General features: G+C 41.5%; 2 protein-coding genes across 2 annotated transcripts in view; one reads left to right on the top strand and one right to left on the bottom strand.

Moving 5' to 3' along the window:
* Positions 1-3715, top strand: part of SUZ12 (SUZ12 polycomb repressive complex 2 subunit) — a 57878-nt gene extending 54163 nt beyond the window's left edge. The window contains exons 14-16 of the mRNA XM_053298790.1: positions 99-297; positions 1028-1107; positions 1405-3715. Of these exons, the coding sequence (XP_053154765.1) occupies positions 99-297; positions 1028-1107; positions 1405-1753 (628 nt within the window). The 3' untranslated portion in view covers positions 1754-3715. The remainder of the gene's footprint in view (positions 1-98; positions 298-1027; positions 1108-1404) is intronic.
* Positions 3716-4794: 1079 nt separating this feature from the next.
* Positions 4795-19536, bottom strand: part of CRLF3 (cytokine receptor like factor 3) — a 34331-nt gene continuing 19589 nt past the window's right edge. Inside the window, exons 6-8 of the mRNA XM_053298791.1 lie at positions 18887-19019; positions 10783-10895; positions 4795-10302 (exon numbers count right to left, since the gene is read on the bottom strand). Of these exons, the coding sequence (XP_053154766.1) occupies positions 10046-10302; positions 10783-10895; positions 18887-19019 (503 nt within the window). The 3' untranslated portion in view covers positions 4795-10045. The remainder of the gene's footprint in view (positions 10303-10782; positions 10896-18886; positions 19020-19536) is intronic.

The raw sequence follows: 19536 nt of genomic DNA, 5'->3' as shown, positions 1-19536 counted from the left end.
ATGCTCTGTGCCTGGGTCAGCTAATATTGGATATTCCTACTGCATTGATACCTGAATGTTGATGTGCCTAGTAGAAAACATTCACGCTTGCTTTTTAGGCCAAAGCGTACAAAAGCCAGCATGTCAGAATTTCTTGAATCTGAAGATGGGGAAGTGGAACAGCAAAGAACGTATAGCAGTGGACACAATCGGCTATACTTCCACAGCGATACCTGCTTACCTCTGCGTCCACAAGAGATGGAAGTGGATAGCGAAGATGAAAAGGACCCTGAATGGCTAAGGGAGAAAACTATCACGGTAACTGTTGGATCACTTTTTACTTCTGTAGTGAATATGTATGAATCCTCTTGCAAATAAAAATATTCAGCAGAAGAAGCTGACTTCTGTGGGACAAATTCAGATAGCATACATTCTGTCCAGCCTCCTTGGACAAGTCATATTGTGACACACTGTCCTGTATGTGGAAAGTTGGAGCTTGGTAACTTAATGAGGACAAACTTGTGGTTTTGACTGTGGTAAGAGATAAAGTGTGTCGTCAAGTCTATTTTGACTCTTGGCTCCCACAGAGCCCTGTGGTTTTCTTTGGTAGAATCCAGGAGGGGCTTACCATTGCCTCATACCTCACAGTGTGAGATGATATATCTTTCAGCATCTTCCTATTTCTCTGCTGCCCAATATAGTAGCAGCGGGGATTCGAACTGGCAACCTTCTGCTTGTTAGTCAAGCATTTCCATGCTGCACCACTTAAGGTGACTGTGACTTTTGTAGGAGCCAGTTAAGATGATGTCTTCAAAATATTTTGCAAGTCCAAGGTTTGCTCCCTTTCTCTTCTCTAACCCCAAAAGTGGTAGGAGGGTGGCAGTGCTGCGGTGGGAGGTGGAATCTCTATTTTCAACTCTAGCTGCATTGTGGTTGCGTGATACTGTACTGACTCTACTATGACAGTAATAAGCAAATAATGGAAAACAAGGGAAACGATACCAAAAGAACAAACTATTGTTAACTAAGTTTTAAACTGTCACTGTAGCAAATTGAAGAGTTTTCGGATGTTAACGAAGGAGAAAAAGAAGTAATGAAATTATGGAATCTACATGTTATGAAGCACGGGTATGTTCTTGGAACTTTACATTTGATCTAACGTAATCCCACTACTTTGTTTATCAATACAAATCATTAAACAAGTTTTAACATAAAGCATTTCATTGTCCCTCTTATTTTAATGCTCAGTAATGAGAATTTTAAAAATCAAACATAGGAATTATGGATAGAGTGGTAATATTTAGCATCACATCTGAACAGGATGCTGACAAACTTCATATTTCAGTACTTCAAAAACTCAGATTTTGATCTTGTAGTAGGTAGGTTTGTGCACTCAAATCTGTAACCTGTTTTCTAATCTTACAGGTTTATTGCTGACAATCAAATGAATCATGCATGTATGCTGTTCGTTGAAAATTATGGACACAAAATAATTAAGAAGAACTTATGTCGAAACTTCATGCTTCATCTGGTCAGCATGCATGACTTTAATCTTATAAGCATAATGTCTATAGACAAAGCTGTTACTAAGCTACGAGAAATGCAACAGAAGTTAGAAAAAGGAGAATCTACTGCTCCTACAACAACTGAGGAGCTTTTTGAAGAACAAAATGGGACAACTAATGGCTGCATTGAAATAAACACTAGAGAGCGAGCTTCAGAAATGGATAGTGCCTCATGCGTGACAAAACAGAGCAGAAAACAGAAAATCTGAAGGGAAGAGTAAAGACCATTCAGTGGACAAATATTGAAGTAACATTCTAAGATGCATGAACTCTATAAGGAATTTAATAAGATACAGGTTCCTAACGGGCATTGCTGGAAACAAAGGATTTCAACATGGATAGTGTTATATGGTTCCTATTGAGTTAATTATGCAAGTACTACATGTATATCAGTTCTAGTGATGTAATGACAATACTCAAAGTTTGAGCATGAAGAGCAATACAATTTTTGGGAATTTTAATAATGACCTGTACTGAATTTACATAACTTGAGTATATGTAAACCAGTTTTTATATACAGATTTTTGCATCTGTACATGGCTGTCTTTCCTGTGATGGAGTTAAAAATTGGGAAGGAGATTGGGACAAGTTAATGCTTTTGTACTTAGAAATTCTTCAGGTTTACTTTTATGGGAAATGGTGCACCATTTAAAGTTAACTTGGATCTTATTTGTTTTTATTAATGAGCGTCAGACTACAGATTACAAATTTTTTAACACATTTTTAGAAAACTGAGATGTAATATAGCACTTCTTTGTCCCACACCTGTTTGGAAAAACCTTTGCTTTTCTCACTGAAAATACAGGGAAGTACCATCTTAATTGACAGTAAAGTTTGTAGGTAGCTCTGATTACCTGGTATAGTAATTCAGATCTTTTACCTACTAAAGCAGAACTGTCTGTGACTGTATAATGGCATGTTGTGTTAACACCTAGAGGGTATGGTGGGCAGCGTCTGGATCCTATCCTATACATAGCCTATCCTGGCTATGTACAGACTGCACGATCAGAGCATGAAGTTAACTAGCTATATTTGGATGCTACTTTTGAGGGGGAAATGCACTGTAAAATTGGATCAGAAAATGTGTTGCACTTCTTATGCAAGTATTCTGTGATGTATTGCATTCAATACAGATGCGAACTAGTCCTGTGCAGTCTTGCACTGCTAACACATTTTATGCACATGTTTACAGATTTTTCTTTTTTCCAATGGAAAGTAGTTTCACTACTGGTACAGTATCAGCACCAAGGGTTTATTCCAGCAAGCACTGTGGTTGAGTGACATCACCTCATTTTTTTATTCTTAAATAGTTCATTTTTCATATTCTTTATTTATAAAGGATCAATGATGTAAATACCTGTATTTCTAATTTTTTTTAAATTCCATTCCACCACCATAAGAAGGCAGTTCTCTATTTTGGTTTTTATGTTTTGTTTTTGTTTTCATTTGGGGATGGGGGAGGGTGGGGAAGAAGCTTTCTAATGGGAGTTTTTCAGAAATTTATAATAACTGTAAATACTGACTTTGGTCCCTAAAGATGTGTTTAACTGTGAGACTATTTAACTAATGGTGTGGATGTGATTTGTCATCCAGTATTAAGTTTCTAGTCACTGATTTGTGTCAATAGGAAAGAGGGAAACTGCAGCTTTCATTAGACTTCCTGATTTGCCTGCTCTGAGTTACTGCAAACTCTGACTACACCTTTGAATAGCTGGTCAAGCATTTCTCTTGGGCTTTAATTTGCTAAAGCTGTGCACATATGTAAAGAATATATTTTAGGAAAGATGTAGTTCTAGAACTATTGCTTATGTCACTTCTTAAGCAGTCGCGCTCTTAATGCTTAAAAGGAGGCTAGCATTGTTTGCACAAAGTTGGTGACCCCCTCCCAAAAAAATAGTAATGAAATTACTTCTGTCCAGTAAACTTTGTATGTCATGTCAATTTATAATAAAAGCTGAGAATCCCTTTGTTTCTATTTATAATAAAGATGGATTTTCTATATGTACCCTTAATGAGACTTTGAAGAAATCATGTAAACTGGGTGAACATTTGAATGGTACAGTAGATATAAAGAGACAACTGTTTAATGGACCTTTTTGTTTTTACATTAAATGTTTATTTGAAATTGAATTTTGTACATAAAGTTCCATAATATAAAATTTGTGAAGGTGTATTGTCTAATCTTTTCATGTGCAGTCAGACTGTATTGCACAAAAGCACAATTCAGGTTTAGAGCCACACAATACTGTGTAATTGGTGGACAGTTCTCGGCACATATGCTATGTGTATCATGCCACTTTATTGGTTCCACCATGTATTTAGTTGGGGGGTCTTCTTGGTAAAAAGCTTGCCGTTACAAGCCGTAGTCGCTTCATGCAAATATCTCTGAGCTAAAACTGCTTAAGTCTGGTGTATATTGAACAAACCACAGTTCTTGGATTTTTCTGCTCCATGTAAGGGAAGCTTTAGAAATGTTGAATATGCTTCCTCGGGGCAAAATTTGCTTATGAACTACAGTCCTAAGGATTCTGAACCCATGACAGTCTATGGATTAAAAGTTGTACATCAGCATCTGGTGGGCCACTGTGCAAAACAGGATGCTAGACTAGATGGGCCTTGGGCCTGATCCAGCAGGGCTGTTCTTATGTTCTTACATAGAAGCTTTATATAACTTCAGTCTTTTTGAGGGATTTTAGGTGCACAAATAACCTGTTCAGTTGCAACATGCATTCTCAGGGCAGGAATAGTGTAATCCAGTCACCACAATTAAAGAATGCATTCTTTAATGTAGACTTCTGCAGTGTATAATTGTACTACATTTGATAACTGAATTTGGTTGGAAAGCTAATCGATAACCACTGCCTCAGCAAATCCTGTTCCCACCCCTCAGGTTTCTTGCACTCTTGATTTTAAGTAACTGGTATCTTTGTACCCCTATTATAGTGACAGTAAGTCTTAAGGAATATACATTCTTTGGACTTTGAGGGGTGGGGGAGAGAATGCAGAGATGTCTGCAAGGCGTGTGGGCTGGGGAGGCATCTGTATGTCAGTCTTGTAACTTTATTTTAATGCAATAATTCCCTGTCACAAGGCCTACAAGGTTGCACTACCTGCTTGATAGTTCACTGGTTGATCTTGGACAGCTCATTTGCCTTTCCCCCTCATAACTGGTAAGTATAGAGAGCCACCCTAGACTTGCTTATAGGAATCTTAAGCCCAATACTAGCTATATAATAAAATTACTCAAACATATGGACAAGTTTTTATTAAACAGTCATGAAAAAGGATCTTGAGGTAAATGCATACAAGTTTCATAAAACAATTCCAGCCCAAGTTGCATCTAAGCACTTTTCAGTATCACTGTGTCTTCGAAAGAATACTTTGAGCAATTAAGTGTGGGTTTGTTAGGGAGCATTAGAAATCTTCCAAAAATCCAACTAGCAGGCATCTTTGCACTGGTAGCTTGCCAGCTTCCTCTTAAGTTTTTGGCTTTATGTATACTTGCCAAATATCTTTTCAAGCAATTAGTTCACAAAGCTGCCCTGTTTTTTCTTCTTCAAGCCAACCAGTATTCAAGACATTGTGCATCTCCACTGAAGAAGCAGTCAGACTGCAAGCAGTTAGAATGCCAACATTTTTACAAAGGAGCAGTACCTGGGACAACACATAATTAGTGCATTCCTTCACGTTTCAAGAATTGAAGATGGGGCTGAAAATCTGCAGGAAAAGTCCTGCTTTATTCTGATATTAAGCAAAGGTTTAGTTAACAGATGATTCTAGACTGTACACATTATACCTGATGACCTATGGGACTTCTGCCTTTCACTGAATGAAGAATTTTTCTATGAACCAAGGACTTTGTGCATATTTGTATAGGCAAAGTATACTTGCAATCTGCTCACTCCTTTGGGGAAGCAAGCCAGATCATCAGGCACGTTGTACTCCTATACAAAAAGGTATATATATAAAGCTTGTTCACACAATATTCAAGCAGGGCAAGAGCTATGAGCCTCTCCTGCTTCCCACTGCATGCACATTATTTGGAGCTAAAAGTGAACTGGCTTTGTGCACTTCCATCTCACAACTTTATACACTTGTTCCATTTTACACTATTTCAAGTATTAATTCAGATAGACCAGTGAGATAGAAAGCCCAACAGCACAGCAGTCTGTTTTTGACATTCTTGGACAGAAAAACCTGGGGACTTCTAAACCTATATTAGAACAAAAGAATGAGGCAAGCTGATTGAACAGAAGGGAGTATTTTGATATGGCTTGATACTAAGAAAATAAAAAATCTGTGGACCCCACTTTACAGAATATCTTGAGGCAAACAGAAAAGCTCATGCTCAAAATTTCAATGCACACTGTTCTATGCTCAGCTCCACAAAAGCACTATGTCCTGCAGTAAAGCAGCTGCCACCATTGGCTTTGAGGAAGCCCTTGTTCGTGCTTTCAGAAAGAATTGTTCCCTTGTTCCCTAACCACTAGGACCTCTGTGCCAGCACCTGAGTGTCTAGTACAAGTACAGCGTTGTGATTGTTGAGACTTCTAACAAGGGGGTTTGTTTCCTCTTGCTTTTTAAACAATCTTTTCTCACCTCACGTCCCCCACAGGATACTGTGGATACCGTTGTGGCAAAAGCCTTGCCATGGCTTCCAACAGCTATGGGGAGGCCCTGGCTATGCAAGTAATATTAAATATGATGTTATTGGGGCAGCATAGCCCATAGGAAGCCATTATGTGAAGTAGCCTTCATGTGGTTTGTGCTGTTATTAACCACTTAAGTGAAACCCTTTTGAAATGAGGTATTCAACACACATGGTTATTGAAGCAAGCTAGGTGGCCAGGCTTGTGACTCAGGTGTGCGTGGACTGTTTTCCGCAGATTAGGCTGAATTTCGACTGACCTGCCCAGCCATTTGGTCCAACCAAAGTAGCTCGAAGCAGTTTGAGCTGCTATGTATGTAAAGTTGGGATCAAGCTTTGGGCAGCGAGTGAGGGCAGGGGGTGGCGGCAAGAGGCACCTCTCCAAGTAAAGGAGAAGGTGCTGCTAGTCCTTCCTGGCATGGAACCACTCCTGGAACCTTCACACGGTGTGGAGGCCAGGTGAGGCGCCACACAATGGTCATCCAGATGGCCTCCACGCATTTGCGGAGGCCAGATGAGTGAGTGCCAGGAGCCACACTGCCATGTGGTTGGGGTGTGTGTGTGCCGCTACAGCTTCCAGGAGCAGTACTGCACCGGTAAATACTAGCAGCAACTTCTCATTTACTTTTTAAGGTGCCTTGCAGCTCTTGTCCTCACCAGCCACCCTAAATGTTACCCCGATTTTACATACATAGCCGCTCGAACCAGAAAACCAGTATGCCATGGCACAGGGCCAATTGGGTTTGATCTCAGAGTGGCCTGCCTTTCCTGAAGGCCGATCCAGTTTGTGTTGGACTGGTTCACTGCACACCCCTACTAAACTCCGTAAGTTGCAGGTGTGCACTGCATGGCAGCTATTCCCTGTTTAAAACTAAATAGACCCTGTACACATTAGTGGATTGTGTTTCACTATGGATGCATTTACATGTCCTTTGCTATATGGTACCTCATTTACTGCAGAATCCACTACTGTCCTTGTCAACTAACTAAACTATTACAAAATTGTTCTTTGAATTCATAAATAAGGAAGGATGTAGTAACTCTTTAAAATAACTATTTCAAGCTGCCATTTACTGGAGATTTATACCAAAGAATGCTCAGAACTTTCTTCCACTCGTGAATAGCCCTAAACACAGAACTCTCTCTGGGAATTAAGGATGTGCAAAATGTTTTGACATCAAAATGTTTCAAATTGAAACAGGCCATTTCAACTGTTCTGAGTTCAAAACAAAATGCCCTTTAAATAAAGGGCCAGTTCTGAGCTCGGAACAAAACCAAATTTCGATTCAAAACATTTTGACATTTCTAGCACCATTTTGGAGGCCTGATTTTCCCTTGGCTTTTTATCATACAAATCAAGTGTTGTAACGGGCAACTGTGCCCCCATTGGTTAGGGGGAGGGAGGGGGAAGCTCAAAAGGAGGGAATTTCAAAATGTATTCAAAAGGACTGGGAGGCAGAGAGAGCCTTTATAGTGTGCTAGGAATGTGCATGAACCTGTTCGGAGGCCCTTTTATGGGCCTCTGAACAGGTTTGAACGACTGGCAGTTTGGCTGGTTCGAAGGCGGGGGGGTTACCTTTAAGGGCGGGGGAGGGTGCTCTTACCCCTCCCACCACGTTTTCCTCACCAGCGCTGTATTTTCAAATAGTCCATTGGGGTGGTAGCGTACCTCCCTGATGCCCCGTCCCCTTGGACGGGAAGTGGCTGGAAGTATCCCCAGTGCGCATGTTGCGCAGGCGGGGGAAACATAGCAAGAGGGATAAGTGCACCCTCCCCTGCCCTTAAAGGTACCCCCCCTGCCTTCGAACCAGCTCCTTCCGGTTCCGTGCACATCCCTATAGTGTGTCTCTTTTGAAGAGGATACATCAGGAAGGTTTGACTTTGTGGTTTTCTTTTCTCAGCACTGAGTATAACATGCTGTGCTATTGCTGCTATAACTGTCTGGTTTTGCTGGATCTCAGGTTGACAAAGGCAGAATTTGGGTGCCTGCCTGCCTACAAATTTGTTATTTGTTTTGTTTGAGAAATAGTGTTGTGGAGAGAAATGGACAGTGCCAGGTGTGTGTAATATTTCTTGGTGATTGCTGTGATGAGCTCCATATCTGGCTTTGAGACTAATTTGTGCTTCACTCCCTGATCTGGTCTGCTCTGCAATCTGCACGGCAAGGTGTAAGTCAAAATGTGGCTGATGTTGCTCTGGTTGAGCTTATGGCTATGCTTGCTGCTAAGGGTGCTGCTGTGGCAGCTGTCGCAATGCTGAAGTAAGGAGTCATAATTTTGAGTGAGAGAGCAACTTGTGCCAATGATGGCACTGTGACTGGCAGTGGATTCTGGGTCATCGATTCTTTTTTGGCCATTTCTGGACTGTGTTTAGAAAAAATGTGTTCTCCAGGTTGGGAGGGACAGAATCTCTTTTCCTGTGTGTTTCTAATCTGCAGTGCTTTGCAAGGCAGGGTCACAAAATGCATTGTAAATTGCAATGCAAAACTTGTGTGCACTCATTGTTCCCCATGGGTAGCTCCTAGGGAGTTGTGTGGTAGTTGTGTTGGTAGGGAGTTGTGTGGTAGGGCATTATAAGTGTTACCTACCACCCTACCCACAAAATAAAAGGGCAAGTGGAGAATTTTTAACCTTTCCCCCAAACCCCCATAGGAAGGTTTGTGCTTCTTTCCCCCAAACCCCCATAGGGAGCTTTGGGGGGAAAGGTTAAAAATTAGTTGAATTGCCCACCACCCATTTTTTGTGTTGGTTGGGAGGTATGTAGTACTCATCGTGCCCTATCACCCAACCTATGTTAGTGTTCCTAGAAGCTACCCATGGGAAACAATGAGGTGTTTCAAGTTTCCCAATTGTTCCCTATGGTCAAAACACTCAAAATGTTTTGAGTTTTGTTCCACTGAAACAATCAGTTCGACTGCTGTTTTGACAAAAAATTTTGGCCATCTGCATTTTGTGTTGAGCTCAAAACAAAAATGCGCAATCCAATTTGTACATATTCCTGCTGGGAATGTGTAGTGTCCTCTTGCTAACAGGGCACAAGATGCATCACTTTTTATAACACTTGACTTAAAGTGCTGACAATTCAAGGGCATGTAACTCGTCACGGTCATTTCTGAAAGCTTATTTTCCAATCACACTGTTCACCAATAACCTGAACTAAGGCACATGGGTAAGAGGTTGAGATAGAGATATTGTGTATCAAAACAAAATGTCTCAGATGTTGCTATTTTGCTCCCATCATTGTTGAGAGAGGGAGAAAGATACACATAGGCCAAAAGCACCGATGCCAAACTGATTAAAAATATATATATATTGGTGCATTTGGCAAGAGTATGGCAAGCTACAGTTTACTGTTTAAGTACCTTGCTCTTGTGGGTAGGATATGCATGTGTCTTTGGTCCATTAACCCTGAGCCAAGAGAGCAGCATTAGGCAAAAGTTAGCTTTGTTCAGTAAGCATAACCGTATAAAGACAGGAACACAATAATAGGAGCAATTCTAATGTTCCCCCCACATACACTCTTCTTTAATTAAAAAAAACAAAACAAAAAAGCAAACAAAAGCCTCTAAACTTTGAATTTTATAGTAACCACAAAAGCCTATCTAATTTTCCCGATTACCCTATGTTTCACCAGTAAAGTGGACAGAGTTCAAGTAATCTTCCTCACATAAAGACAGGTTTCACTGTTCACTGAGGGGCTCACTCCTGCACAGACTTACACCAGTGTGCTAAAATACAGCTTTGCCTTTTTTTAAAAAAACAGTCTTCACTAGCAAATCATTGCATCACTGAGTCCAACAGTCTGAAGAGTGGCATACTATTTAAAGCATAATCTCTGTTTTAAAGACTAAAAGTTAGAACACTAGCACTTTCCAGCCTGGATGGAAGAACGAGCATCCAAAATATAGAGAACCACAGCACTGATCAAGTACCCAGTCAAAGACCACTTCCCTATTGTTGGAGCTAATCGTTACTCTGAGTTTGAAGTTCCCTCCTTCATTATTATTGGAAGGACCTAAATTCACAGCTTCCATGTCAAACGTCACAGATGATCCTGATGTAAACGGAGGCAACTGGTTTGTCATCTCTTTGCCATTCACAAATACAGCCCCTGAAATAGAAAAGGTAAGAAGAATTTGTACTTTATACACATACAGCAGTGCATGAAACTCAAATAAATGGTCTGAACTTATCTATACCCACAGATCTGCACACAGGTCCACAAATGCTACTAGTCCAAAAGAAGTTTTTACTAGCTCATCTGTCCACACTCACTTATATTATTAATTTTTTATCCTGATAAGTAGCATGAAAGAAAAGAAAAAAGAGCCAATCCACCACACCCCATTTATGAAAACCGCTTTGCTTGGTCACTTGGAGACTGTATTTACTCACCACAGGTGAGTTGCCATTGATAAGCCTACTTTAAAAAGCATTGCCTCTTTTGATAATACACTAGTTCTCTATAATTCTAGAACCTGAAACAATATCATAGGATACATTCAAGGAAGGCCGCAATAGGCCAGTGTCAGGACACAGATGTTCAGTTATTTCTAGGCAGGTAAACATGTTTAATTCTTCAGCAACTCACCATTTGTGCTAACACACACTGCTTTATCTCGCTGCAAAGAATCACAGGTGTTGTGCTGCTCCACACAAACTCCTATACTGTCTTTTTTGTCCGGCTGGCCAACTGTTTCAATTCTGTGAAGAAAACACAGAAGTTGGCTACATAGTCATATTCTGAAGTGTTAGTATGAATAATACACAGGTGGCCCTGTTATACGCAGTTTCGTGGATCGCAGTTTGGCCTATCCACAGTTGGGTCTTAAAGACCCAGTTGCTTTATTCAAGGTTTTAAAAATAGACAAAATTCACCTATCTGCAGTTCCTGGGTAGCTGGAAATGACCTGCAATGTCATTTCTGGCTGCCATTTTGTGGCTCTCCCCCCACCCCCACCCCCAAAAGGTTTTCCCAAGGATTTTTGCCCCAAAAAAGAAAGAAAAAAAGTAGAGGATTTGTGGGTTGTGGTGGGACCTGCTGGAGAGCAAGGTACTTTATTCCCTTATTTCTGGGTGGTGGTTGTTGTTTTTTTTGCTCTTTCTTAAGCTTAAGGAACCTAACCCCTGGATTCTCATAGGGATAAGGTTCTGTTATTCATGGTTTCCGTATTCATGCCTATAGGCAAGAACGGAACCCATGCAAATAACAAGGGCCACCTGTATACAATATCATGGCTCTTACAAGTTATTGTCTAAGTTCCTCCACCCCTCCACAGTGAATGGCAACAATATCATTGGCTTGGATCCAGAGGTACCCTGCTGCTCGCAGAAGCTTCTTCAGCTCACAGGAGAGCCATTTCTGACTTAACAGAAGAATGCTGCATGAGAAAAGTGATTCCAGATTCACAGGAGTTCCTGTTTATATAAGCTCTTGTGCAAGATTTTGCACATGCTTCTTTCAAACTTTTTTATCCCACTCGAGTTCATATGCTACAGCCTATATCTTCCCAATTAACCATGTACAGGAGGCCCTCTTTATCTGCGTGTGTTCCGTTCCCACACATTTCTGAGGATAACAATACCATCAATGAAGAGACCTTAATCCTATGGGGATTGTGGGAGGGTGTGTGCATGTGTTACAGTAAGTTCCTAAGCATACAGAAGTGTGCTGAAAATCACAAGAAAAAAGGGGAGCAAACAAAAATAAGCACAGTACCTTGCCCTCCAGCAGTGGCCCCCCAAACCCTCTGTTTTTCAGCAATTTTTGTTTGTTTTGGAAAAGAGCCACAGAATGGCTCTGTGCTACAAAATGGCTGTCAGAAATTTTGTGCTACAAAATGGCAGCACTCAGGAACCATGGATTGGAGATAGCCCTAATTTTGCCCCGCAGATAAGGAAAGTGGGTCTCTGTGACCCAACTGCAGATATGCAAAATTGCAATAGAGAACCCATGAATAACTAGGTTCTCCTCTACTGTAATGCAACTCCCAGTATTCTGCATAAAGTTTTTCATTTGTGCAAAAGTCTATAGAAAGCACAAAGACGCTTCCTCCTTCTCCTCATTAGTAGTTTGGATCCAAGCCAAATGTTTCCTCCTATTTCAGAAGAAACCTTTACTTCTGAATCTGTAGTTTGTTTGAAAGGCTCCCTCTGACATCAGGCAACTGAAACAAACCCCCAGTCCAGGAAAACCTTGCCCGTACACTTCAGCACCACTGGGAATGGCTCAGCACACACATCCCCATTGTGCAGAGGGGGCTACCCCAACACTGAAGTGAATGGGGAAGGCCTGCTCTCATGTCAGCTCATGGTGCACACTGGATCCAATGCATACGTGATAGTTTTAGCTAATGGGGCATTAACATTGTAACATTTTGGAGGGAGGTGCTTTGGGGATGTCCGATAACTGCATAAATGAGAGATAAGATTCAAAGTACATTATTTTATTATTACTATTTTATTTACATGTACATGGTACTGTGCAAAGAATGAGAGGACAGGTCTCTGCCCCAAGCGGCTTATAGTTTAGATATCAACACAAGGGTGCGACTGAGTTTTACCCAGCCAGCCAGGACAGTACAAAGCCAACAAGGCTACCTTTGTACAATACATAGATGGGATGGGGAGAAGGGGGACTCCAGAGTCTATCTGAGGTGAAGAAGAGAGCTCTAGTCATTGGCAACAGCAGTGAGTGTGTGTGTGTGTGTGTGTGTAAAAATGTTTATATGTAATCTGCATAGTAATGTGTCACTGACAAGAACTGAGACACTGAGGAATCCATGGAGAAAGAAGTTGAAGGTGGTTTTATATTAGTATGGTTTGGTTTGGTTTCCCCCTGCTCAAGGGAGAGTTTTCTGGTTTATTTACTTTTAAACTTGAGAAGACAAAACTAAAATTACGTGGGGGGGGGGAATGACTACATGATGGATCTGAGGGGACTGATACTGCGGTATGGAATCTAGGGCAGATTTATTTTACAAGCCCAAAAGTATCTGTAAAGGAAATGCAAATTCCCAAATTCTCCTGCTTAATAGAAATGCTTTATTATCCTTTATTATCCACACCCATTCCATAAATATGTTTTGTAAAACAAGAGAAGCAAGAGACAAAATAATGTAAACTGGGGGGCAGGTGGGTGGGGAGAGAAGTTTCAGTGAAGAAATAACTAAGGGCGGGTCATTAACAATACACTCTGGTTCAAACAACATCAAAGATAAATGGGATCAGCTGCTAAATTTGTTGAATGATTATCACTCCGTGTTAAACTAGTGAGCAAAAAAGCTCTGACCCAGAGGAAAGTAGTAATAGATAAGTTACCTAGCAGGAGGGAGGGAAATGGGGATACGGGAAGAGTATGTGAATATTTTCAGTTATACATATTTGAGCTTGAGATTATCCTTGCCTACACTCTCATAACACAAAACAAAACTACATATGTAGGGAAAGCTATGGCTGACATTATACAAAGCACTAATGGAAAGGATGCACAATGGCCTTTTAAAAAAAGAAAAAGGAGCACATTTTTACAATATACTTGTAAAGAAACTGGAAGCATTCGGAGACTAACTGAAAGGATTCTAAGATGGTTTAATATAATATAAGCTTTCGTGGGTGACAGCCCACTTCATCAGATGCTGAGTTGTTACTGGAGAAACGCAGGAAAATGGGCAGTTGAAATCACAGGATGGGAGCATTCTAAGATTCTGAAAGGGACGGGGTTGAAATATAGAATTCTACTTTATTTTATATTTTATTTTGAAGATGGTTGCTATATTAAACCATCTTAGAATCCTTTCAGTTAGTCTCTCAGTGCCACCTATTTCTTTACAAGTACTTCATAACATTTGACTAATAAAATATAAGAACAATGTGTATATTTACAATGGAAAGTTATCAAGCAGACCAATGAAACAGAATACCTGTGGACCAAAGGTCTGAAACTATAAGGGCATGATCCTACTGGTAAGCATATCAACACCCACAACTTCAAGAAAATATGTCTGCCAGTCGATTTTAGAGGGATTTTTCAATATAAAGTAAATTTCCCACAGTCCAAAATGAAAGCAAATTGGATGTGGAATGTATGTCAAGCCACAAACAAACGCAAGAATGATATTTCCAGAGCAGGAAATTAAATTGCTTTGCTTGCATTTTAAAAGTGCTGGCTGGGCAATAACGAGTTAATTGTTACATTATATTTTGAGTCTAACTCAAAATTGAAACCATATTGCACTCCTAATACTTTAGCAAACTTGCCTGTCCTCTGGGGAAAGTAACAGATAGCTGAAGACTTGCATTACAAAACAGTTCTCCTTGCCCTGCAAAAGGCGAAGTCTCTTACATCTGGAAGTAATCCACAAATATATGACGACCGTTTGTAGAAAGTAAACTTGAGATTTACAATGTCCAGCTGCCTTGTTCTTGGTTTTAAATCATACTTTGTCAGCTGATAAAAAATTTTAAATACCATTTTGATCGTATGCATTTATAGGCCGGGGCTCAAACACCTGTCTGGAGAATTTGCAGGACACCAGATATAGATCCTTCATTGCTTATTGGCTTATTTTGTAAGGATGCAAGAATTCCCTTCCTGGATCAGACCAAAGTCCATCTTGTCCAGCATTCTCATTATAAGAGAGGCCAGCAAGATGCTTCTGGAAGCTCCTAAGCACAGTATGAAGAGGATAATTACCCAGTTTGTCCCTGGCGTCTGGTATTCAGAGGTATACCACTATTACTAATGGAACTTCCATTTTATTATAAAGGTTGATTTTTCCTCTAATTCAGAGATATCTTGTAGGTGTGGGGACTTGAATAAATAAATAAGCTACCCAGAAAACAATGTGTTATGGAGCAGCTAACAAATAAAGTTTTATTAATCATTATTATTATTATTATTATTACTCTGTTGCTGCAACAACATCTTTGGTAATGTCAGTGGAGGAGGCAGTTCCACAAGACATTCTTTTGTATCCACAGGTCTGTCTCCTCTTTTAAAATGAATTTCAAAAGTCTAAGTGCGGCTAACTCTTTCCCCACCACACTGATTCCCAGATGCAAAGGTCCCCCTCCCAGCTGCTATTAACTTCAGAGGAGAAATCATATAAGGCACCATCTTAGCCAAACTGACATAAAACACCTTCATAACAGCCCACAGCACAGAAAGACCACCAAATCCTATGGGAGGAAGGGGAAGCTGAGCTGAGGAAATCCCTGTAACTAAAGGAATGAGAGTATTTTTGTAGGAGAAAGAACAGCTGTGAAAGAGAAAGGAGAACAGGAACCCCTGAGAGAGAGAGAGAGAGAGAGAGAGAGAGAGAGAGATTCTATGTGGGGATAGCAGAGAATGGATCCATTTCTGACCAATCAGCCTCACTCAGCAGCATCTTTTTGGCTTTCCAAACCTGACATTGTTTTCTGCAATGATTTGCAGTTGCTGTGTTTAGGTTTTAAATTTGATTTCATCTTGTACACTGCCTTGAATGAATTTTTAAAAGGCAGGCAGGTGGTAAAAACATTTTTAAATAGCCGTAATCACCACAATCATTTGAGAGCAGCACTTCCCAAAGCTCCAATAGCTGAGGCACATTCCTTTTCCTGAGTGACAACTGAAAGGACATATCACTTGGGCCTCCAAAAAGCCTCACTCCTGTCATTTGTAAGAATAAGAGCTCTCTGCCAGCAGAGGACTCCTGCCTCATGCGCTGTGAGAATCCCCACCAACTGTAAGAAGAGGCCAGCCCAGAACAATATCAGAGAGGCAAGAGGCCGCCTCCTCTGAAGGGCAACTGAGTGACTGGGTCACACCCAGTGTAGCAACGTTGCAGAATTACTTACCCCCAGCAGGGGCTAACTGAAAGAAAGCCAGACCGGACCAGTGACTCGTACAGACCCCCAGCAGCCAGCCTTCCCCGAAAGGTAAATGCGTTCAGCTCACAAGAGCCTTTGGTTATTACAACTCCGTTTGCTGCTGACTGTTCTAGAAACTGAAGTGAGCCAGAGGCTGCAGACCTTATTGACATCACCCTTGTGAACGACACAGTTCAGCTGATGCCACAGTCCTCCAAACGCAGCGGAACTATTTTTGGAGAAATCAAACTGGTCTGTGGCTTGTGGATGGGCATGCTAGTGAGAGCCGAGAGGTAGCCTATGGAGTCTTTTGCAGCAGGTGGGGAGCCGATTAAGCCAGGATTGCTGCAGTTACATGGCTGTGTGAGCAGAGAATCAGTCTTGCACTGGCAATTGCAACTGGCACCAGGCAGTCCCAGAGGGACCCTTCCCTGGTCAAAACAGCATCACTGTGGGGGAGGGGGGAAGCTCAGTGGATCGGGCAAAATCTCTGATCTCCTTGCAGTGCATTAGAAAAGTTGATTTAAGAACACAACAAACCCCAAGCAGCTTTCTTCCACAGTGAGTTTCTGCTGAAGACAGCCATCCCAAGCCTCGTCAGAGCTATAATTAAATGGGAGCGGGAAAGGGGATACAAGTCAATCTACACTCTGGCACGGAAGGGAAGAGGCTGCTACTGGAGTCTTTGTAAGAACTCCAGAAGGATGAACAAGCTTCTCCAAGAAAAGAGTTATGGAACTGATCAGAACCAATTAGTCTCGACGGGATTTCTAGATCTCTCAATTGCAGAAATAAGGATGACTAATTGTGCAACCTAATGAAAGGGAAGGGGAAGGAAAGTTCTTTAGTCCCTGCTGCACATAGAGAGGACTGATAATTAACACTCAGGGCAACACTATGGTCACACGTAGGAAAGGATCAGGTGCTGATGGTGAGTCCTGAGAGCCAGCTCCCCAACATAAGAAAGCATGTTTCTAGCCCTCATGGTTGGCACAAGAAAGTATGAGATTGTGAGGAATATTCCGCAGAAAGGGTCTGGCGTAGGACTCTTCTCTTTCTCAATCAACCAGTACTTTATTACAGTCAGAGACCAGTACAACAGCAATATTTACAAACAGAAGCCCAGCAAAATAAACTATCAGGGATAGCTTCACAGTGGTTAAACACCAACATAGATCAGCTAGGTTTGATTCTTAATGAACACCTGGTGAATTTTACTGGCTGTTAAAAAGAACTTAGCCACATTATAAGATCTTGAGTCATTCTGGTCAGCTAAAAGATAATCAAGATAAGAATCTGTGCAATTTGGATGACAGCTAATGAAAGGAGTTATATATTTATGCCGTATATCTCAATACAATTGACAATAAAGGAGAATGTGTGCCGTCGTTTGCATATCACCTGAATTACAGTAACAAGTATGTTCTTTGTAGGGAATTTTTGACATCTCCCTTCCAGGACTGCTGTTTGTAAGGCATTACACCATGCCTGCATGGTGTAGCTCTGCAGTATTTTGGTACAGTTATCAAGTGTAGATATCTAGCAGGGTTTCTCTTTCTCTGTAAGAACTCTTCTCGTTCTCTATATACCCTCATGCCATCTCTGTCCCCTCCTTCATGTCCTATATCTCTTTCTCTCAACCACACATTGCCCTGTCAAGAAAAAACACCACTATAATTCTGGCAAAAATCAAAGTTTGGTTTTACAACTGGCCAGAAAAATCAAAACCAACGGATGGGATCCAAAATACTGTTTAGACTCATGCAAAGAAACTGCGCTGGACCCAGTTAAAGTTCTGACTCACTTTGGAACAGCTGTCATTTCCTTCACCACTCTCACATGCTACATAACAGACCTTGAGGTCATTCTCTTGATCAGCCCTACCCGGGTAGGAGGCTATAACCCAGGGAGGGCTGGTCGTGAGAACCAACGGGATCATTCTCTAGAACTCCTCCCTCGAGTAGGGAGGGTTTGAAACCCGGACACTCAAAGTGGGAGGTACGTGCACCTCCTACCTGGGTCATGTGGAAACTTGGGCTGCCAGCAGCCCGAGCTTCCATAGAGCCTAGGGAAGAAGCGGCCAGGCAGTGCAGAGCCCTGCCAATGCACCACACTTCTCATGCAGTGCACTGTGGAATACTAGAGGATGCTGTTTGGTTTCTTCACTCCCCCCTCGCTGCTCCACGATTTATTATGCGCCAATCGTGTGGGTGCGGGAGGTGCAGCAGCGATGGCAGCCTTGGGTCATTTGGGGGAAGGGAGGGAGGTGCTTGCCTTTCCCCCAGCCAACCCAATTTTGGTCATGAGACCATAAAACTTCTTCTATGGCAGGGTTTCCCAACCTTAGGTCCCCAGATTTTGTTGGACTACAACCTCCATCATGCCCTTCAACCACTGTGATTGGGGATGATGGGAGCTGTAGTCCAACAGCATTTGGGCAGCCATGTTTGAGAACCCTGGTCTTAAGGCCCCTTTGACTCACAGAACTAGTGCTATGGCTCTTTGAACACTGGCTGCTTTTTTTTTTTTAATTAAATGCATAGACTAATCTCTGGATTTTAAAACCATTTTTAATTTTTTTTATTTAACTGAGAAATCTAAAACTACTTACAATGTATGGTTTGGAATGTACTGTTGTACTAGATAAGTAAACAAGGCAATGAAAACTCAAACACAAACATGGGAGGTACTGGCCACTGAATTAGTGCTTCGGGTGTCTAAAACTCAAATAAGCTATGATCAGAAGCAGAGAAAGCTAAATTCATGCAGATCTGTTTGGCACACTTGAAATTATACAAGCCCCCCAAATGAGGCACACTTCAAATGATACAGCATGTACTCACCGGAATGTCAGTGTCTGACCACAATAGTAGGTTGGAGCCTTGGAGTACAACACCCCACCCGACTCAGAGTCGTTGCGAAGTGCTATGTTTCTTCGGCTGCTCAGACTGTAGCCCTCAAAGCCAGGCATCCATTCTAACAAGGCAAGCATGAATAGTAACAGCAGCATCAATCCCTGACATACAGGCACAAAAAGGTAGGCTACTACAGGGTGACCACCCTAAGGCTTTCCAGTTGTTGTTGGGACAACTCCTATCATCCCCAACTGCAATAAATTGCCACCAATGGGAATTGCAGCCTGAAAACTGGAGAGCTTCAGGCTGGGCACACTTGCACTATGACACTCAGATTGGAGGCACCATTTGCTGACATCCAGACTAGCACTGCAGTGGCATGATGAGGAGGTGATTTTCACCGATTTCCCCCTTCCCTCTGAAGACAACTTTGCCTCCCAAAAATATGACCCTGAGGATCACACAGCCCTCAGGGACATATTTTTGGGAGGCATAGTGAGATTGAGTGAAAGGGAGATTTAAAATTTTCAGCCAAAAATAAAAATCACCCCTTTCCCATAGTGCCATTGCAGCACTGGTCTGGATGTCAGGCCATGTCTTTCAGTTACTGTGGCCTTACACTACTTCACAGAACTCAA

Source organism: Hemicordylus capensis, chromosome 2 (genome assembly GCF_027244095.1).
Source record: "Hemicordylus capensis ecotype Gifberg chromosome 2, rHemCap1.1.pri, whole genome shotgun sequence".
Classification (NCBI taxonomy): Eukaryota; Metazoa; Chordata; class Lepidosauria; order Squamata; family Cordylidae; genus Hemicordylus; species Hemicordylus capensis.
The sequence above is the reverse complement of the archived record's forward strand: the minus strand, read 5'-3'. Positions and strand labels throughout refer to the sequence as shown.